Genomic DNA, 23,175 nt, shown 5'->3' with positions numbered 1-23,175 from the left:
TTTGCTTCCCCCAGACGGGATATTTCCCTTGGTTCGCTGCCACTTAATAGTAGATTTGTTTTCAAATCGTCGCTTGCAAATTGCAGCAGGTGCACCTCGTTTTACATCCCTACATGGACATCCATGAGAAATGCGCTATTTTAGTACCCAGCATGGCTGCCCTAAATGGATTAATTTGGGAAGGCTAGATCTTATAATGCATATGTGTAAAATTAAATGCCTTTATGCACAAGTACAGCACCATCTTTTTCACATTTAGGGAACGTATTGCTTTTACAGTAGTATTGAATCAGCTGTGGTATAAAATATCTTGTGCCACTCCTTTTAAGTTTGTAAGTTCAGCATTTTTCATATTCATTGGTGAAATGGACCCACACTCACTCCTTTTATTCAAACACTTCCTTTCTAGAAGCATTAACCAAAGCTGGATTTTATTCCATTTAATTTTTGCTGGGTACTCCTGAATTAGTCAGTGTAATGCTGTGCACAACCCCATAGGCTACTCTATGCAACTTCATTGCCAGGCTCATATAAAGCTGTAAACAAAGCTGTTGTCTGGCTTTTGTTTGTTTTCTTTTCAGCAGGGGAACTTTCCTGTGAAACACAAACATTTGTGCTTGCATTTCAGAAGCCTTCCAAAACCTAGAAATGTTGTTGATGTAGTGAAAGATGCAACGAGAGAGAAAATAATCTTCCATCACGTCTGGAGGGCTAGTTAATGCTGCCTTTTATGATATCTTGTTGTGACAAGACCATCATCCAGTCTTACGTTTGCTATCAAAAAGCCTGTCATTACAACAGGTGGTTTGGTTTTATGTGTGCGTAAGCAGGGGCTGCATATTGCGAGAACATATGTATGGATGAACCGCAGCAGGCAGTGTGAGGTGGAAACATGATGGCAGAGCCAACCCTGGCACTTCTGCCGCTGCATTTCCACAGCACTGACCTTGCTGCCACCATGCTCCTCCTCTCCATCCTGCTTTGCTGCAGTGTCCCAGTGGGATGGAAGTCAGAATAGTCACACAGCCCCGCCACATCACTTGCATGCTGCTACATATGACAGTGCCTTAGTACTGAGTTAGGTCATTGGTTCATCTAACTCAGTATTCATCTAGCTATCGAGCACCACAGGTTTGAGGCTTTTCCCAGACCCTTCCAGTGCTGGGGACTGATTCTGAACTCTCCTGCATGCAAAGCTCTACAATGAGCTGTAGGCACATGTACAGTGCCTCTCTGTATACTTTGGTCCCACCCACCCCTTGCTGGTGGGGTTTAGATCATCCGTGGACAGTAGCTGGGCCTCTTGCAATAATTATTTCCCTCCTTAGAGTGCAGGAGGAGCTATTCATCTGTAAATGAAGTAAAGGGGTACAGTTGGGGATAACATTGCTTAATCACTGTTTTTATCCCTCTTGCCCTCTGAAGTCTGGGGAAAGACCACCACCTTCTTGAATTATGTTCCAGATTGTAGCTTCCTTAATGAGAGCCACAGATCACTATCTTCAGAGCCCCACTTCTATGCACTCAACAGCTCTGGGTTTGGTACTGTAACACACACACACACACACACACACACACAAACACACAAACAAACGTACGTCTGTCTAAGAGATGAGATGTGGTTCCTAAATATACCCTGGGTTGGTTTTCTTTGAAAAAAGGGACGCGGGTGGCATTGTGGTCTAAACCACTGAGTCTCTTGGGCTTGCAGATCAGAAGGTTGGTGGTTCAATTCCTCATTATGGAGTGCGCTCCTGTTGCTCTGTCCCAGCTCCTGCCAACCTATCAGTTCAAAAGCATGCCAGTGCAAGTAGGTAAATAGGTACCGCTGTGGTGGGAAGGTAAACGGCATTTCTGTACACTCTGGTTTCCATCACAGTGTTCTGTTGCGCCAGAAGCGGTTTAGTCATGCTGGCTACATGACCTGGAAAACTGTCTGTGGACAAACGCCGGCTCCCTTGACCTGAAGCAAGATGAGTGCCGCACCCCATAGTTGCCTTTGACTGGATTTAACCATCCATGGTCCTTTACCTTTACCTTTTTACCTTTCTTTGAATGAAGGTTACTGGGAACTTAGTGTTTCTGTGATATGAGGTTTTATTTATGCAACTATACAACCTGAGTATAAGATAGAAGATTCACAGCATCCACAGAACTGCTCCTTCTGTAGGTATTTTGGGGCAGCCCCAAAGTCAATAGAGTTACACAGACACCAGCCAGGGGACATAAGAGAGACATGTTGCCTGCAGAAGGCTTTCCAGCTACTACTTTGTTCTATGGCAACACGTCATTTGTACTTGGACATCTGTTGCAAAGGCCCAACCTCCCAGCATAACATAATCTGCCAGGCTAAGCATGTTCTGAAGAGGGTTGACCTCTTCAGCAGCCCCCTTTTCTTCAGAATCCAGAGTTACAGCAAGAGCACAGGGTCGGAGGGGACCCTGAGAGTCATTTAGTCCAACCCCACTATGGTGGAGTACAGAACAATGTAACTGAGATAACTGCATATATTGCCACTGGTGATGCTTGGAAAAGAGTTCATCAATGAGCATCCTGTTCGATTCCGCTTCTGTGCAGATTCCAGGGCTAATGACACATTCCATGCAAATATGTGTCACTGAACCTTGGTGGCTTTCTCCTTCATGAAGCCATTTGGGATTGCTTTGCTTAGAGCAGGAGGTTCAGCGCTGCTGGGGGAAAATGTGGAGACCTAAGATTTGCTTGCAAAGAGGCTGGGGATTGGTGATAGTAAAATCAATGTGGGAAAGGAAACAGAGGATGTGGAGACAGCAGGATGTGAAATAGCCAGGGTGGTTGTAGGAAGGGAGAGTCAGCTGAAAAGCAAAGCCCGGAAAGAGGGGAAAGGCGGAGGTAGGGATGGATGGGCAAATCTGTCTATTTCAGTTTCTCATTTTACCAGTCTTACGTTCGGTCCCCCACATTTCCACATCCGTTTGCAATAAAACAAAAAAAGTCCCTGTGAAAATTCACCAACATTTTAATGCTAATTTCTCGTAATAGACATATTTTTTTGCAAAGCAATTTCCCCTACTAGAATGCACTTTATATGTTATTTTCACTATTATATGCATTTTAGTGCACATTTGACTCTAGTATATGCATTTTTGTACACCTTACTTGGCTGGGAAACTGCAAAATTCAGAATAGTGTGAATGTTGAAGGTTGGCTAAATTTTGGTTCACATATTGCTTCAGAAAGTGCAAAATGAGGTAGATTTGCCTTTCATTGTGAACTGAATCCCATTCCTTTTCTCCCCCATCCCTAGCTGGAGGGGGGAAAAAGGGTTGGATAACTACACGGAACCTAAAAACAGACCAGGCTGCCCATTTTTAGCAAGAAGAAAAAATGGGGAAACCCTGGGGACCCGTTATTGACCTGGGATGGATCTGGGATACGGGAGGCAAGATGAACATCATTTAGTAATTTAAAGTAACCACACAAAACTTTGGGAAGAATTCAGCTTCATGCTATTATGATTGTTCCATCAGTGCAAGCATTTATGCTGAAATGGTCTCTCCTATCCCTGTGTGGCCTGTTCTGGGGATTCTCCTGCCCTCGCCCCACCCTGAGCCAATTTGAGAGGCATGTGGGGGGGGGGGAGAGGAAAGGATGGAAACTCCAGTTGTGCTAGCACGACTCATTGTGCTGGCTCCCACTAGCACAACAGTGTGGTTGAATCCTGCCATTTGGCTCGAGCTCAGGGAGTGGGGGAGTCAAGTTGAATGTGCTTGCCATTTTGCCTCCAACCTGCCAATCGGAATGTCTCCTGCTGCTTTCCTACTAATATATAGGGTGCTTTGATGAAAACCTGACCTTCATTTGCCTTTGACTTGTTGGTTGGCATCCATCTGTCTCAGGGAACAGTGGAGGAGTGTACCTTTGGGAGTGAGGTCAAACCATTGTAGAGTTAGAGTGCCTGCTGTGGCTGTAGAGCCCGGTACAGGAAAGACATGGCTTGTAGCATCCTTAAAAATGGGTGGTCATAGCCTGTTTGCTTCCATTAGAAGGTTTGGTGAGAGTGTTTTTGATTCAGGCCCTGGGATGCATTCGTAGCTCTTCTAGCACTACTGATTTCAGCATAATCAAGTTACTGTTCTCTTTTGGTTAACAAAGCAGTGGTGCAGTCATCATACTGCAGCATCTCTTCAGAAGCAAGTTACCTTACTGCATACCTTATAGACATGGCAGTTGGCCCAGAACGAAAAAACATTACAAATGTGTCCCAGACCACTTACTGTCTTATAAAAGCAGGGAGTTGATCTAGTGGGAGCCAAGGTTTACAACGGGGGGAAACATTTCCTATATTCTGACACAATCAGACCCACCCGGGTAATCATCTAGTAATCTGAGAGAACAATCACATGGCTGGAAGATTATTGTTTGTTTGGGTGAAGCTGCATGTCTGTTATGAATGGAAACCATAACTGCCACTAGATGGCCATTTATCACTTTTAAAAAACTCCGCCGAATGAGTCCAGCGGTTGTCTTATGGCCATTATTCATGTTTACAGCAAAAGTAGCCAATATTTCATCTCCAATATGAGAGAGTGCAACTTTATTGTTATTTTCGTTGGCTTCTGACCAACGTTGATAGCAGTTTATATGTTTCAGCTCTTTCTTTTCCATTTGGGTATTACATTAGCAAAACGTTACTTTTTAATAGATTTGGTTCCATTTGTCTTAGTGTGCAGTTTCAGAAAAAGGAGATGGGGGTGTATTGCTTTTAAAAAGTTTATATTTGGTCTGGTTATTAAGACATTTGGAAGATGAACAAACGATGCCTCTGTTGAACTCGTGCTTTGGTCTAGCTATGAGCCAGCGGGAACAATTGTCTTTTACCTTCTTCAAACATACAGAAGGCGGTAGAAACAGTCTAGCACAATTCCAATCTCTTCCTAAATTGTTTGCTGTCTGTCACCCAATGATGTATCAGTGGCCACTGGATTAATGTTAGCTTTTAAAAATCTCATTCCCTCCCCACATTGGAAAATAAAGTGCTATTCCCAATCCTCCATTCCCAATCCTTCCATTTTCTCCCAATCCTGCCTATGAACCCACTGGGTGGCCAGGGACTGGCAAGGCCCTGAAGAGTGTGTGGCGGAGGCAGCAGACCAGGGGAGTGACTCAGGAGAGGGGACCAGTGGTTTATGTGGTGTCACACCACCTGCAAGGCAGGAACCAAGGGAGGCAAAGGAAGGCATGCAGGATATTCCCCACCTTCCTCCCAACCCCACTATCTATTAGAACCAGGAGGGCCTTGAAAAGGGAAGAGCAGTGATGACTTTCCTGTAGGTCTCAGGTTGTGGCCATGCATCTGTCCAGAGGAGGGGATTCAAATAGGGGATAGATTGTTCCCCACAGGATTTGTTCCCTGCTCTAAGGCTTATTATGGGCCTGACTTGCATGCCAAATTCTAGGATACATGTACCAGTAGTTAACTGCAAAAACCAATGTGGCACTGAAAACTTATATATATATATATAAATCCTCCCACTTCCCTCAAATTTAGAAAGTTAAAATACCGTAAGAAGTATAACGGTGTAAAATTTCATGTTGAGCGCTCATATGATTTAAGAGCCACCTTCGCATAAACAAAGATCAGAATACTCAGTTTAGCTGCCTTTACAGACATTATACACCTACTACTATTTTGAATGACCCAGCAGGTGAATATTGTGTTTGTGGATGCAAACTCATGCTTTTCATTTACGGGATGTATATGTAAAAGTAAAATTACATAGAAAAGAACATGTAAACCCAGCTGTTATAAATGACTGTGGTTTTAAGCCTCAGAGTGTTTGGTATAAAATTAAACACTATGTGAAGAGCTTTGCCCTTTCGGTTGTTTGCTGATATTTTTCTGTTCTTGTCTTATAAGCCCTTGTAGTGTGTGGAGATCTTCTCCAGAACTGTATTCTTGAGCTTTCTTCATGCAATATTGCACACGTTTCCTTCAAGAATGTGATAAGTTGCATCTTCAAAATGTCTATATCCATTTACCTTGGTGGCAGTATAGGTCTCTCTAGTTTAACAGATTACAAGGGTATGTTCCTGCTACAGCTAGTGTGAACTTGCTTCTACTAGATTGGAGTGTTCCCATGTGTTTTGTGACTCCCAAGACAATTAAACAAAACGGGATTCAAAGCTAGTGGCACAATCTAGATATTCTTGATGGGGAGGAAGTCATCTTAAACTTGTTGATCAGGTCATGATACAACAGAAATACACAGTGGGAGTAGCGGAATCATTCTGTGTTGGGATAAAGCTACAAAGGAATACTTAATAATTTGGTCTGTCTTTCCTTCTCTTTGGCTATCTGTACTTTTCTCCATTGTTGACATGTTCCTGCTATTATTTATAGTCAACCATTCCTGCAGGATTGCAGCATAAACTCTAAGTCCTTACCTTAAATTGTATTTTGTGGTTGTCTCACTCAGTTACTAGATTGGAACACATAACCAATGGGGGTTAAAGCATTATGTATGGAAGTCACAGGAAATAACAAGCATGTATTGAAACGATTCCCCCCCCCCCTTATTTCTTTGTATATTTACATACCTCATGCTGGCTGGGAAGGTGAATACATACAACATAGTGAGATAAACTTGTGTATACTTTGCACATGTCAAGATGACCAGCAGCTGGGGAGAAGAGACGACTGCTTTCATGCCCAACCAGTGGACTTTGGTCACTGTGGGAAGCAGGATGTAGTTCAATTCAAATTATTTCCCTACATTGCAGTGCTTTCTGAACAGGAAAGTAGTCCTTAGAACAGGCACAGGCAAACTCGGGGCCCTCCAGATGTTTTGGGACTACAACTCCCATCATCCCTGACCACTGGCCCTGTTAGCTAGGGATCATGGGAGTTGTAGTCCCAAAACATCTGGAGGACCAAGTTTGCCTATGCCTGCCTTACAATTTAAATCCCCAGGAGGCAATGGCACCTCAAAGTTACAGCTGGCTCACAGCTCAGTGTGTTGTGTTCTTACTCCTATAAAATGTTATTTTGCAGGTATATAGCACCTGGTGCCTGCCGTGCACACCTTTGGGTTCAATGGGATTTACCTCCAGGTAAGGGTGTATAAGATTGCCTATGGCATTTACACTCCTGATGCTGCAGTCCTATGTGCACTTGTTTGGGAGTAAACTGTGGCGCATATGATTGCACTGGCTGCATGCTTTGAAGGACCCTGCTATAATAATAATAATAATAATAATAATAATAATAATAATAATAATAATAATGGAAGGGATACATCCCTTTTCTACAGTGTTTACTATTCTGCAGCTTTCTTGCACTTTTTAAGTCCTGTGGCAAAAACACAGTACCACTACTGAGGAATTAAAAAGGAACTATGCCCTCAATCTTGATAGAAACTGATTAATATTGCATAGATACTAACTAGTCTAAGGCTCACTGCTACTGAGATTTTATGGAAAGGTGAAAAAGATGACTCCTTTGGATATGGAGGTTAGTCCTGTTGAATAATCAATAGCCAAACAAAAGTACACAGAAAACACGGCTTTATTGACTGCATTTGCCAACACATTGAAGAATGCAAAGGTATTTCTTTTCTTTTTTTATAAGCAAATGGTTCATGGTCCCAATGTGTATTAAAGCATACACTGAATCGAAACATGATGAAAATTATGGCAGACAGACCTATTCCAAAGCAACACAAACAGCATGCATAATACAGCTTTCACACAGAACAACAATTGATACATTATATTGCTTTAAGGATTAACTAACATGGAAAATGTACAAAAGGAGAAATAGGTTTTTGCATTAATGAAAAATACATTTTTTTTCTCTACAAAGGAATTTCTAATACAAGAAAATAAATATCGCAACATAAGCCAAAAATAATTTAAAATTGCTCTTTTCAATATATTTTCAATATTTCTCTTTTATATTAACAAATGGCACATAACTTTCTTTGAAACAAAGAAAACAGAAGGGCTTTACCTTCTGTGACATTCATATCGTTTCCTGTAACTGATATGGAGTGGGCCTGTTTTGCGTCTGTGTGGAATGGAGCAAAGTATACTACAGTTTCCTTAAAGAACAACCAAATTAACACACCTACCTGGTAACAGGAAACAGGAGTCTTTTTATGAGAGCTTGCAAAAACCTCACTTTGAGGAGCTCATGGGGGGGGGGGGAGCCAGGTGGGATTGAAATCTTCTCCTTTCTTCCTACAGAAATGGCTAATTCTCCATTGTGTTTTGAGGAAAAGCTCTGTCAAATAATAGTTTAATTTTATTTTTTAATAATAAATGTTAAAATCTTCAGAGATGCAAAATATGCTACAAATTTGCCTTTAGGAAATTCAGTTGACTGAACACTGATATTTTAAAAGCAAGATTTGATTCTTGTTGATGAACAAAAGAGGAGAATCGTTATGACTATGTTAATGCCAAAGCATGATGCTGCTTTTCCAAAGGAAATGAGATTCATCCTTTACATTGCAAATACAAATGCTTGCCGTTCACACATCATCTTAAAGACCGTTGCTTAATAAAATAGACCATATATGCTCTCTGTTCATCTCAAAATACATTTACAGTTCATAAAAATATTTTCCATGGACAATTTCTTCTTCCTTTACGCAAATCTTTTTTGTTGCTGTTGTTGAGAAAAAGGCAAGTGCAAAACAGCGAAGGAAGATTGGAGTTCTTCTAAAAATATTTTTGAGCAATATGCAGATATGTCAACCGCACAGAAACGTCAACAAGACTTTAGATGGTCACTACTGGAGACCATATGAAATAATCAGAACTGGAAATGATTTAAAGTAAGTCAGAGCTGCACTGCCAGAAAACCCCTTTTCATTAGCAATGCCTTTGGCTACAAACGTTTTCACGTAGCCAGCCAGATATATACCAAAACTCTGATACCAAAGGCGAACCTGGACTAACCATACGGAGCACCTCTGTGTACTCAGCACTGCATTTTGCTTGTAAGGTGGCAGCTTACATGGGCTCCTCTACAACTCCAGAGACTATGCCTTGTTCCAAGGCACTCACTGGCCGCTGCTGCCACATTTGCAGTTACATTAGGAGCATTATTGCCAGGCCAAGCACATTGCAGAATCCAGATCAAGGGATTCCACAGCAGTTATACAAAAATACTAACATTTTGCCAAAGCAACAAGGTAAAAGTAGTTACGTCTTCTACCACATGCTTGTCTACACTGAAAATAGTGAATATATTTTCTAACGAACAGGTGGCTCCAATGGTGTTCTTCTGTTCACATGTGTGACACAATTGTTTAAAATACTACTTCTCCCTTCCCCCCCAATCTTCATCATGGGACTTGGGGGGGCTGCATGGGGAATCTGCACCCCATACTTCTGTTTGCCCCTTCTGGATCCAAGCCAGAAGGACATTGTGAACAGAAGGGCATTGTCATCAACTAGTTAGGAACAATGTTATATTCCTGGCTTCCAGTAAAGTAGTCTGCATCTTTTTCTTTCATCTTTCTCCATACAAAAAGGCCAGAATCCACATACACCCAGTGTTATTCCCTGTTAGTTGCAAACGTGGATGTATTACATGGAAGGGCTGTGATCCAACACTCCACAGGGCTTTGGTTTCCCTTGTGAACAACGGCAGCCCTGGCTCTCTTCCATTTTGTGGGGCTTCTCCTAGTGTGTAACTCCATGGTGTAATTTCAGAGACTTTGTGTACAGGGTCTCATTAATGGGCTGAAGGTGCTAGAATGGGAGAAAGCATTTCTTTTTCCCCATATATTTTTAGTTTTTGTTTTTGGTTCACTATTACTTCTTATTCACAGTAACAATGGGAGTGTCTCGGAGTGCTACATATAATCCAAATCAAGACGATAGGTGCTGCTTTAGTTTGGTTGTTCTTTAAAGTTTGTTCCTTTTGCTGTCCTGTACTGGTGAGCAGGCAGGTTATGCAGTAGCTGATGAACAAAGCTGTGTACAGTGAGAATTCTGGATTTCTGTTTCTCTTTCTCTTTTTTTTAAGCTATAGTTGAACTGAAGCACACGGAAGCAAGAGCCATTAAAAGGCAGCATATTGATTATTTGTATGACATAACTAGGATATTGTAGCTAAAGCCTAGCAAGCTTGATAAGATAAAACTAAGTCCTATTTACTGTATTTAACATTATCTGAACATACCAAGCCTTAATTAAGGAGCAGAATTTACTTGCCAACTCGTATGGGTTAGGCAAATACCAAATTGTTCCATTTCAGTCAGTGCTTTTGAAAAATCATTTTGCAAACATAACTTCTCAAATCAGCAAAAACACTGATGTGTGTTTGGCTCCCGATTTTGGTTTCTTTTCAGAATAAAGGTTCTCCAAGTTGTGGCTCAACTGGAGTGATATTAAGGACTTTGGAAGGCTTGTAAAATGACTGACTCTCAAAAACCAAGGACAGCCAATGTCTGGCATCAGAAAACATAAAACCAACATTGCTCAGAATGCAACGAGCAAAGAGCATCAGAAATCAAAATGGTGGGATGTGATCCAAATGATAAAAGCATCATCTTCAGCAAGCTTGCAACCTAATGCCTCAGCTGTGTCATGAACACTGATTTAGTCCTTTTGCAGCTAAACAGCTTTCATTCATTCATCACCCCCCTCCCCAAAATGACAAATTTCCGGTTTCTGGCTGTGCTATTCTCAAAATATTCTTTGGCATCCATAAAATAATTTAACTGATTCATCTGAACAACTGCAACGTCTTCATCTCCCCCAGTTTGAAAGTGATGGATTAACAAGCGGAAGTGTCCCAGTATATATATATCTATATCTATACGCACACGCTCACATACACATACACACATTTAAAGTAACATACCAACAACAAAAAGTTTTAGTGAAGTTCACTTTTCTTTTTGTTTTTGTTCCCTGAGCTCACACTGGGGTCACTCCAAGAAAGTATGTAGCAAACCTTAACCATGACCTTTGAAGCCAAAACTGAAGTAATGGTGTAATTAAGTGCAAACATGGAAAACCTGTGTGACTCATAGGTAATATGAGTTTATGAATGACACTTAAGGCGTACTAGACACAATTTATGCACAACAGTATTGAAATATTTAGAACGGTGACATCTGTCTATCACTTTCAACGGCCTCCTAGTAGGATTTCAGTTATGAAATGCAAGGGAGGAAAGGGTAGGAAAACCATCAATTCCATTACAAAGAAAGAAAGGGGGGGAAATGGCAAAGGAAAAAAGGTTCAATCGCCTCTCGATGTCTACAGTAAAATGATTGTACAGAGGAGGTTTACTTGTTTTGCTCCCTGAACAGGAGCCATAATTTGGGTATTTATGCTGAAAATGTAGACTGACCTCTTTTATGGGAACTGAAGCCATTTGATTAACAAAACAAAACCCCAACACATTTGAGTAATATTTTTCTCAGGTTCGTGGAGTTGCATCTTCCGTCCTATTATCTCCATTGTGTTTTGGTAAGAGGCTACTTTAATCAACCTGAGCAAATTACGGGAATTGCTTCAGACAACCAAAGGTTTAGGTTTTACCAATAAATAATATCGGATGTCACTCAGGATGCATACTGATTAAAAGCAGAGCAGCTTTAACAAAGATATGTCATTCTTTATCTACCTAGACCCTTGGATGAGGGTTTATGGTGCTGCCCAGCTGATAAGTTGTGAGTGATAGGGCTAAATCTTGGTTCCTGAACCCTTGGATGGACTTGGATCAAACTGGAGGTAAAAAAGAAAAATCAAGGATTTAAAAGACCATAAATACAATGTTGTCTTTCCTCCAACCATTAAGTGCTTTCTTCAAATAAGCTTGTTGTGCTTCTTAAAAATATTATCGCTTATTTTACTTCATAGTTGCGCGCGCACACACACACACACACACTGACAAATCCTGCAGATGTATGCATAGATGCACACATGCACACACACAATTTACTTTTCCATAAGTTATGTGTATATAGTTGGCTACTACAATAGTACCCCCATTCTGCAGCCTGCTAAACAGAGACAATACCAGGCAGACCATGAAATCTATTTGCTTGGTTTAAATAATGCCCATAAAACTGTCATCCCTGCATGAACAACAGATACTGGCAATCTCAGGCCTCCTTGTTAAAATCCTAGGATGTCCTGCTCACTACCAGAAAGCACTAGCCCCCTAATAATGCACATGCTTGCATTTTGTTTCACTATGATACACATGTTTTGACTAGGAGAGGCTAGCTACTGTTACAGTATATAAGTCTAAGTCAGTGAAGCTTTGAGTCAAACAGAGAAGAGGAAAAATAACAGTTCTTTTTTCTTAAACTATATATACAAATTAAAAACAAAACGAAAAACAAAACCCTCTGTTATGATACCAGGTGGAAATTAGACATGGCAGTTGTAACTGGATTTAGGGCTCACAGAGCTGTCACAATTGGTCTATCTGGCGTATTAGGATGCCAAAATGCTCATTCTGAAATTATCCTCATTTCCTGAATCTAATTGGCTATGGTGCCCTCTGCCACTACCAGATTCTGTGTCAGAGTCACTCATTTCCGCATCTGAGAAGTAGCCATCAGTCTCATTGTCAAAAGGGTGTAAGATAACTTTCGACCTCTCACTTCCTGAAGGTCCATTAACCAGCTCAGCAGGCTTCTCGCTCTGGGATCTCCGAGTCCCTCTGCCTTCTTTTGGTAATCTGAACCTCACTACTGTTTTCGGACTACCTACTGAATCAGGCACTTTAACCAGGGGTTTGGGATCAGAAGATGGAGTATATTTCAGTGGTTCCTCCTTCTCATTGCTCAGGTTACTTATCAGGCTCTGGGAGGCATGTGAATCATTTGCTTTTGGAAGAGTTGTGGGGTGTGAAGAGCCCTTCTTAGCTGACTTTTTCACTTCGCACATCACCTTGCGCTCTGGCTGAAGTTTGTCCCCACCTTTCTCTGCTTTGCTGTTTCTTAAATCATGGGGTGAGGACTTCGTGGTGCTATCTGGCAAAGAGCTCACGTTAGTCCAGTGATGTGAGTCCTCTTGTCTCTTAAAGATGGTACTCAAGCCGTTCCGTGCCACTTTCTTCTTCGTGTGCGTTCGCACTTTGCTCCTAGCTTTCTTTGCAGTGTCACTGTGCTTCAACGGGGACTTCAGGGAATGATCCATCATGAAACTCAGCAAGGTCTCTTCGTCGTGTAGAAGTTCCTCAGAAAGGCCTGGGGTGGTGTCTTCATGGTGGTCATTGTTCAAGGACCACTCGCTCATTGCCATGTTCTCAGTGGTGATCTGTACAGATTGAGCCAGCCAGCTGTTGAAGAAGGTCCCATCAATGGGAAAGGAAGTGGACAAACCTAAACCAAAAAGGAGTAGAAAAAGAACAGGACGCCTTAGGATTCAGTAAACATTTAACCGCCGTCACAAAGGTAATTTCTGTTCCAATTAGAACAGTTTTATTTGTTTATAATTGTAACATTTTAATCTAATTTTTATAATTGTATATTACATTGTTGTAACTCAGCATGGGGCTTTACGGTACAGGGTGGCTACGGAAACAAACAAATAAACAAATAAATAAATTTGGGTCAGTAATTAGGCAGACAGAAGTTTCAGAAAGACCAAGGCAAAATATTACATTACGTATGATTGTAATAGCACAACTCCTAAGTAGACTGTTCAGTCCAGGGAAGCCTGAATGTGAATCACACGGCCACCTATTTGCATCAAATATTTTATCATGGCTGGATACAAAGCCCTGATATAGTAACATGAAACTCTATAGTTAGGAGTGAACTAGAGGAGAATCATTAGCTTTACATCCTAGGGTCTCCAACACAGCACCTGCATACATAATGGCACCCTTCCAAATTCTTAGTATTTTCAATTTGACATGTTCACTTTCCCCCCTTTTTAACCATGGATGGCACTGGGCGGGACAGAAGGCATCCTTCCTTTCTCCAGATTTCCTCTGGGCCCCACATGGTGGTGCTTTGTCAGTTTGTTGGGGGACCTTTTCCTTGTTTGGGTCCCCCCCCTCTTTTTTGGCTGTTTCTGTTTTATTTGTTTTGGAGTGTGGGCAGCTGTTTTGTTTGTTGTTTGAGGGGGAGTACCTGAGAACTGCTTGCTTTTCTTCTGTGAAATGGGTATATTGTGGTGCCCACAACTGTTTCTTAGATTTCCAGAAGTGCCTAGTCCAAAAAGGTCAGGGATCCCTCCTCTACACAGATGGAAACTCCTAGACTTGGATGAACTCCCACGGAGTGAGTGAGTGGATTCTTTATGATCTAAATAGCCAACTCTTTTCACGAAACACATGGGGTTCACAAATACATTAGTACTTCCTCATCCTCATAAAGAATCAGTTTGGTATAGTTAACTAGTAAACCAAGACCAGAATTTATCTCAGCATCAGCAGGCGGTAACACCTAAGGGCCTCAGCGTCACTGGCTGACAAACAGCCCTGCTAAAGGAGTCATATTGAAGATTACTTCACTAACAGTAGAACCTTCTTTCTTTAATGTATGAATTGTTCTACAATACCAATAACAATCAAGAGTTCCAGGTTGTGTGGACTCAAGACTCCATCTGCCAGTCCCTGCCATTGGGCATGCTGCACATGTGATACTCTGAGTCCTTGCTGGCCAGTGCCCACATGCCTGGGGCATAGCTATTCAGTGCAGTCCTGTTCACATGATCACTCAACATGTGAATAAAAGCTTCTGAATGGGGCAATCGTTAAACTTCCTACCCACAAGCTCCATGGGCAACATTTTTAAAGCATTTAACCTCTCCACAGGTGCTAAAGCAGCTTTTTTGAAGCCAAACTTACCCAGCTGCCCCAGCACCAACTCATTCCCCGATTTCCTCTTTTCTTTCTTCTCTGGGCTGCTTTTCCTATCATCTCTTCCTTTTCTTTTTGGGTCACTTCTTCTTCCCTTTGTTTTCTTTCCAGTTTGCTCTGTTTGGGTTTAAAAAACAGAAATCATTAATACCAAACACAACCAGCAGACACTTAGGAAATACAGACGAAACTAAGAAGAAACAAAATGTAACAAAGTATTACAACGGCTGCTAGTAGAGCGTGAAGTTATATGGAAAATTCATTTACCACCATTTTAGGAAAGTGGACATTGCAAACTTGCCCTGTGGCCCATGAGCAAAGCATCACAGGCTGCAATTCTATGTCAGTCTAAGACTTTTTTTGTTTTGAGACACATGAATGGGGTCACTGGCACACGGGTTTATTTGAATACATAAGATTTAACTCAATGTGAACCACTGAAATAAATAAGACTCCTTGGATTAAAACCAGTATCTTTTAAAGTCAAGTACCTCTCTTTGTGAATCAGACTATTAGGCTGTGATTCACAATCCACTTTTATGGTACCAGTTTTGCACATCTCTAGAAAGTTTGGGTCAGCAGAGCATTCCAGCTATTGGAGGACATAATCAACTGGTTCCTTATCTTTTACGACACTTTGCTTATCTTTAATTCCATTCAAAACAGCCCAAAGGCTGTATGCAAATGCAACAAGTTCCATTTGTGTAATGGGCCTTGCCCCTTCCCCTGTGTACCACCTAAACTTGTTCTGGGTTCCCTCTCCACAGAGCAGATTTAGGGGCTGCCGAGATAGTGGTGGGAAAATGTCCCATTGTGTGAGTTGACCTCATTCCACAAATACAACAAACTAAATTGAATCCTGCTCCAACATTCAATTTATACAAAACAATCTGAATGATCCCCAGGATTTATTTCCCTTGGCTGATTCATACTAAAATAACAAGGGACTTTTGTTAAAATATTACTTTTTTTCCAGCAAAGGAACTTCTCCAAGCTTTTTACTTATTCCTTGGGATGCTGAGCATTCTCAGTGAGGTCCTGCCTAGAGCTCCTTCTGCTGGAGGCTGCAGAAGAGAGAAGAGCTCTTGTGTGCTCAGGTCCTGATTACGGCTTTCCATAGGAATCTGGTTGGCCACTGTGAGAACAGATCGCTGGACTTGATGGACCACTGGTCCGATCCAGCAGGCTCTTCTTATGCTTACACCTAGGACCGTATTAGGATGCCACATGAAAAATGAATTTGATTCTGCTTGTGGTGGACAGCTTGTTGTAATAGTGTTGTGGGAATGCTAACACCCTGCGTTTTAGTAGGCTTCTACCCGTTTTGATGTTATGTGAGATAAATAGACAGCTCATGGTTAGATTACTTGCTTAATGCAAGAGAATTGCCTCTACATGCTGGCTGGTGGTTGAGAGGTAAACACAGCAGCTACCATGGTACACATCAATAGGCCGTACTATTATGAACCTATTTCCAAGCATGCAGAACGGTCTGGTGTTAAGAGGATGAATACAAATGGTGGTGGTGTTCAAGAACTGCTGGCTTAAACTAATTAGGCTGTCCTTGGTAGTCACTTAATAAACCCACTGATGTGGAGAATTTATGTTTCCAGGCATGCCAATCAAATACTTCCCTCCCCCCACCCAGCCCTCACAAGTACGGAACTGACTTCCAGGAAGAAAGAAAAGCAACATTGATGTTTGCTCAATTCCTGCCAGCTAACTGGAGAAGGGCAGACCCATTTTTCACTTGACTTAACAAATAAAAGTATCTGGCTTTTGTTTAGATGCTGCAATCCTTCCAAACAGCAATGTGAATGTTAGCCTTTCTGAAAAGGAAGTCTGTCAAAAGGAACAACAGCTGCATTTCAAAGTCTGACAGCTAGGGGGGGTGCTTTTCAGGTCACGGGAGATAAATAGAAAACTCCCACTTTTAAACGGGCAGCCCCTTCCCACTTCAAGAGGCAATGCCTAAATGATTATTAATCAGTGGCAAAATAAAAAGGCAAGCTTAACTTTACGAGGGCCGTCTCCAAAAGTGAAGTGTGCCAAATGTGTTTCACCAAGATGTTGCTCATTAACCTCTGTGGCATACATTAATTAAAAACTTGCACTGGGCTAATGATGGAAGAGGAAGAATTTTCTCCCTCCAGAAAGAAAAGACAACAGAGGACAAAGACATCTTGGGTCAATCTCAACAATGCATTTTGTTCGGTAAGCCTGTCGTTCCATGCAAGGATAGTAACACTAATAACGAATTATCCACAACACTGATCCTTGTGCCCAATTAAATGCAACAGGAGTTGAGGAGATTCAGCCAATTTCCAAGGGCTACCAGCTCCATGCAGGCTTTCGATTCCAAACAACGCCAATTTGGCAGGGCTATAACTCACAGAGTAACTACTTGCTGAGGAAGTGATTTCATCTTTTGTCTAATTGACCCATAATCATAAAGAAGCAAACCTCCTCCATCCCTTGCACCCAGGAATTGGTACAGACATAAATATATTATATGAAGTACAGTGAGCAACATATGGCCTATAGCACTTCATCTTCCAGCCCACTGCCTCCTACCAGGGCGCCCACTTCATAGAAGCTGCTGGCAGTCTATTGCTCATCTCAACCATTTCCTGCTCTGGAAACCAGAAGTGGGTTAAAGAGAAACCTGCAAGTGCCAGTTCCTGGACCAAAGCTCTGAAGTGGCAATTTGGTATTTTTGTGTATCTGGGGGCAAAACTAGATGAGACAAGGAAGTTGCACAATTGGCTCTTCCATCTCTTTAAATTTTGTAAAAGAGCATCTGGGGAGGGAGGTGTGATACAGACTGAGCTATGGTTTCTACTTGCTAAAAGATAGAGAGAGGCCAGGTAACATGTTATTCCTTCCATGAAACTTGCCTGGCTGTTCTTAGGGGTGCTAAGAGGAAATACATTAGTCAGAAACCTTGAAGGAGAAAAGTTGCATCTATTTAACTACTCCTTCAGCAGCTACAGATAATGCATTTTTTTCCTGCTTGCAAAGTGGAGGAGGGGCTGGCAGGGTGGCCTGGCTAGTGGCAACCGCAAACCCGATTATTATGGGCCATAACCTGCGCCATTAATAGCCCCTTATATAGTTGCCTATTGGAGTATCACATGAATATACAACCTACACTGTGATATATAGGGCAAGCTACAAGAATTTCCATAACTTCATCTTTCACAAGCCAAGCTTCCAAAGTGACCACAAGTGACAGCACGAAAGGCCACTTTAAGCACATTTCCAAGAAAACAGATTTGTTTTGGAAGTAAAGGCTTCTGGGCTACAGATCAAAAGAGTGAAATGCAACTCTCATGCATTTCTTGGGGTTACTAAATAGCCTCTGTGACCACTGGGATTACAGAATGATGTGCCAAAATTAAACTCCCAGGCCAAGAGTGATTATTTATCCAAACACATTGTAAGTAGAAAGTATGTGTGAAAATGATTATCGCAGGTCTAGCTAGTGACTGCCAAAGCAGAGTGGCCTGTATGTGAATGATCTGCATATCAGTCTCAGAAAAACAAAAACCTATTCCTATTTCACTTAAATAGAGGTTTGATTTGTATAAATGGGGAGATAAGCATGAGGCCCATGTATTCTTGTTATAACTATTTTTAAAAGAGGTAAAATAATTGGGTGCTCTACCCAGCTGGAGGTGGGGGAGAGGCTCTGCCTAAAGGCTTATAATCCTAGAGAGCAGTAAACAAAGATGCTGCCTTATGACTGTGTTCATGGCTGAGATTGCTTTTTCTAGTGAAGCTGCAATTTCTCCTTAAATCACAGAACTGATATTTGTGGCTTGATCCCATTTCCGCATTTGTCACTGGCAAAGCTCCACTTCACTTAACAGGAAGCCGGAAAGAGCTTCTTCAGTCTCAAGTCTCTCTCAATCTCACTAGCTCTTTTGTGAAAGTCTGCATCACCTGAGGCTAGCAGTCAACTACAACTGAAACAGAAAAGACAACTCGGCTCCAATCAGTTCAGCTCCTGTTAAAAAAAAATTAAAAATCTAAGCTGGCAAATGTGAACCATTTGGAGTAGGCGACTGAAACAAAACACCTGCACCAAAACATCCTGGCTAATTACAAAACCGGCATGGAAGCTGCCATGTGAATCAAATGGTAGCTGCAATATTCTCCTTGACAGCTTATTTTGGCAGAAACAACCGCTAGATTAGCAGGTGGGGAACAGTCTTTCCCAAGCATACATGCAATATTAACACACTTCTAATCCAAATGTGGCTCATGGATAATATAGTTCAAGTGAATTCTCAAGGTTACCATTATCACCCTATAAAAACAACAGTTCCCTTATCTGAAGCCTGATTACATGCAGGCCTATATATACTCTGTGTAAGGAACACAAACAAAAAGCTCAGATCCAAATTCTGCAGGAAAGACAGGGGTGAGGAGTCTCTGTTGTCCAACAACAGCTGGCTGTTGTCCAACAACAGCTGGAGGTCCACAAGGCTCCTTTCAGCTATCATTAACCTTTGATAGACCAATTCTTAAATCAGTTTGTCAATCCTTTTTGAAACTCAAGTAAATGGCTATCGCCACAACTTGTGAGAGTGAAACTTGAGAAATACACATGCTAATGGGAGTGACCTGCTCAGTGCTATGTTGGATTCCTCCAATTGTTTATTAGTTTAAATACTGCTTATATGCCAAAATGGCTTTTAAGTGGTTCACATCTATAAATGCATTGCACAAGTTCTATGCATACACATGGTATTTTTATCTCACTGTTTCTCCCCAACCTTAGTGCTCTCCCAAAGGCATAGCTGTCAACGTTTCCCTTTTTTAAAGGGAAATTCCCGAATAGGATTCCTCGCAAGAAAAGGAAAAGTTGACAGCTATGCCCAAAGGTGGAAAGAGGCTGAAAGAAAGAAAAAACCCACCCATGCTTGTGCAGAAGTACCCATGACTCACTCTGGATACCAGTCATCATTTGTATTTATTATGGCATTTTGCTTGTAATACAGTGGTATCTCGGGTTACATACGCTGCAGGTTACATACGCTTCAGGTTACAGACTCCCCTAACCCAGAAATAGTACCTCAGGTTAAGAACTTTGCTTCAGGATGAGAACAGAAATCGTGCTCCGGGGGCGCAGCGGCAGCAGAAGGCCCCATTAGCTAAAGTGGTGCTTCAGCTTAAGAACAGTTTCAGGTTAAGAACGGACCTCCAGAACGAATTAAGTACTTAACCCAAGGTACCACTGTATAGGATTTGAAATTCCAAGATAATATTTGAATATTCTTGTAGGTAGGTTATATTGTTTAGTTGTGCCATGATAACTGCTATCTTCACAAGAGTTTATTAGTGTATTCAAACAGAACTACTAAAATAAATAAATTATTGTTGCAAATTCTCATGTTTTCTAGAATGCTGGCTGCTTTGCTACTACAGTTACGGAAAACTCAAGGTCTGCAAAAAAGCAAGCAAGCAAGCAAGCAAGCAAGCAAGCAAGCAAGCAAGCAAGCAAGCAAGCAAGAAAGAAAGAAGGGCAAAGCACTATTTTGAACATATACGCTCCATAGAATGTTCACAAAGAAGGACTTTAAATTATTCAGCCTGAAATGAATTTTGTTCCCTTAGTCACTGTGTAACTTGCTGCTGGGGATAAGCATCAATTCTTGATGCACTGAAGGTTTTCATGACATCCCTACCACCTTCACCTTCTGTTCTCCCCGCCCCTCTTAATAGTTCTGCTAATGGCAACATTGTTTGGACACAGAATTTCCAAAGTGGTCCTAATTCCACTGCTATCTCTATTTTCCCGTTTATTTCCATTAATCGAGTGAAAAGCTGCTGTTAAGTAATGTGCCCCAATTATTGCAACCCCCCTCAATCTGGCAATAATTAAGCATAAATATAACTCCCCTTTTCTGCTATGCAGGCTCCTGTTTGACACCTGACTCCCAACCTAATCTGCAAATCTGCACAAACACGTTGAAGTGAAATATTAGCCAATGAGGAAGTAACCCTAGCAAATTAAGTCTATGAAATGTGTGACCCCCACAGACTGTTGCAGCAATAGGATGAGTCATGCCATTAAAAAAAGGGAAAACACATCGTCCAGAATCCGGCACAGAATTAGGTGACCTTAAACCCACTGGAAATTCTGGAACTTCCCTAACACTTTGTTATATCGTGGTTGTTTCCTTTCAGTAAGAAAAGGTAATGAAGAAAATATGGCTGAGTTTAGACTTCTTTCCTTTGTTAATGCTCTCTTTTTATAGAGAAAAGAGCGCTACACAGCAGCTGACAAAATACTGTGATCCAAACCCCCTTTGTGTTGTCCTGGATGTCCCTGTGCCAGCCCTGCTGGCCTCCGGCAGCAGGAAGTTTCCCCTTCTGCCTCTGTTCCAGGGCTGAGCAGCCCAGACCTACTGCATGCCGATCTGGGCATGATCACAGCATCAGTCATTTGGGTGTCCCCACCCACCTAGAGGGCTGCACATCCTACTGTGGCCCCACTGCTCTGTTAAGTCCTGCCAGGCAGCAGCCAGGGTAAGAACTGCAGTTTAACATATTACTTTTGGCATAAACATTTCTGGACCAGAGCCCACTAGATGCATAAACAATGATCCCCAGTTGGCAGCGAGCGATGTATGAATACTGCAAAAACTGTAAACACCATGCCTCAAAACACAAGTATACAGCAGGAGATTTGTGACATTTCTATGAAGATCCCAAATGTGTACAAGGTAAAAACAGAGCGATCCATTCACAACAGGAGTCTATTCTAACAGATGTTGTTTAACTACAACTCCCATCATCCCTGACCACTGGTCAAGTTAGCAGGGACTGATGGGACTTGTAAAATAGGATTTGGAGGGCCCTGCACTGGTGTCCCTGATGTGGTGAGTTTTCTGAAGCTTTTGTCTGCCTCTGCTTGGGTTGCCATAAATGTAGTTATGGGATCTTTTGCGCACAAAGAAAGTTTGCATCATGGTCAAACAAACGTGGAACCACACATTTCTCAGGTAACACATTCCTCAGACCCTCAAAATGGAACTCGAGAAAAAAGCTTTCAGCAAAAGAGAATGTGGTCCAGACAGTCCTAAAGGAACCCTAACCACGTGATGGCTTCTGAGGAGGCTCCAAAGCCACAAACACAACAACTGACTGGAAACTCTGCCAGACAGCCAGATGCTCCTTCTGGAGAAAATGTTACATAGCTTTGAGTTTTGGGTTCTGTGTTCTTGTTGCAAAAGGGGATTTTTTTTTTAAAAAAAAATAATTTACAAGATATGGACTCAACAACGATGTGCTTTTTGGCTGGGTGTGCGCCTTTTCAAAGGAGCTTATTTTTAAAATCTTCTGATGGTTGCATGCATCTTAAGGCTCTCCTTATTAACAGATAGCCACAACTTAATTTGCAGATAAAGCTAAGAGCAAAGAGGAGCAAAAAGATCAGCTGCCAGCAGTCCAACCTTTGATCCTTAATAGAGTCAGAGGCAGTTGCCAGGAAGCCAGTGCAACTGCTGGCAAACCGTTCTAGTGAACCAGATGCTGCCACTAAAAACACTAAAGTCTAGAGCCTTGGGGGCCAGGATGAGCAATAATAATCCAAAGAAGGTGGGAAGCAAACAGCATGCTTCTGCAATAGGATTTCATAACAGGTCAGGTTGATTAAACAGAAATTAACTAATGCAGTTAGGATTTCTAGCTAATTTCTACCTTAGATGTGACATATGGCTTGTTTGCACAGGATAAACAGGAGCTGAGATATCAGGCTCTTCTGCAAATCAGGAAATTAAAGGATTTGCCCTGATGTCTTGCTAACTATGTTAAGATGATTTCATACGTGTTCAGAAGGAACCTTGTTGCTTATCCCCATTAATAGCTGGGTTGATGACACACTGGGTTACCTTTTAAACAGCTACAGCTTCTACTGTATAAGCAAGCTAGGCCCTGGGTAGCTAATGGCAAACCAATTAACTGTAGTACCGTTTCAGATTCAGGCTTGGCATTACAAATGAATAATAATTAATTATCTAGAATGGTTAGGTGGTAGCTTTCTATTATAACAAAAAAGTATGTTTTTATAAGTCATGTTATGACTTAACATAGTGACATTAAGTGGTTTTTTTAAAATAATAATCCCTGACCGTTCCTTATTTAAACTGGCTTGAGGGAGTGTAACAGGGACTGAGTATAACATCCAACAAAGTTGAGCCCCTGCAGCTTATATTTAGAAATTAAGCTCTTGAATTAATGCATCTTTACAGGAACACATACATACCTATTACCAAAAATAAATAAATAAATATAGCATGTTAAAATGTCAGCAAACACATCAGCAATAATCATTATGT

General features: G+C 41.6%; 1 protein-coding gene across 4 annotated transcripts in view; it reads right to left on the bottom strand.

The window, feature by feature from the left end:
• Positions 1-7,528: 7,528 nt before the first annotated feature.
• The window catches only part of JADE2 (jade family PHD finger 2), a 145,378-nt gene continuing 129,731 nt past the window's right edge, over positions 7,529-23,175 (bottom strand). For all 4 annotated transcript variants that reach the window (XM_083728403.1, XM_083728402.1, XM_083728404.1 and 1 more), the window contains exons 11-12: positions 14,816-14,944; positions 7,529-13,340 (exon numbers count right to left, since the gene is read on the bottom strand). In XM_083728403.1, the coding sequence (XP_083584529.1) occupies positions 12,448-13,340; positions 14,816-14,944 (1,022 nt within the window). In that variant the 3' untranslated portion in view covers positions 7,529-12,447. The remainder of the gene's footprint in view (positions 13,341-14,815; positions 14,945-23,175) is intronic.

The sequence above is a fragment of the Podarcis gaigeae genome (genome assembly GCF_964106915.1).
Source record: "Podarcis gaigeae genome assembly, chromosome: 2".
NCBI classification, from domain to species: domain Eukaryota; kingdom Metazoa; phylum Chordata; class Lepidosauria; order Squamata; family Lacertidae; genus Podarcis; species Podarcis gaigeae.
Note: the sequence above shows the minus strand (reverse complement) of the source record. Positions and strands in the feature narration are given on the sequence as shown.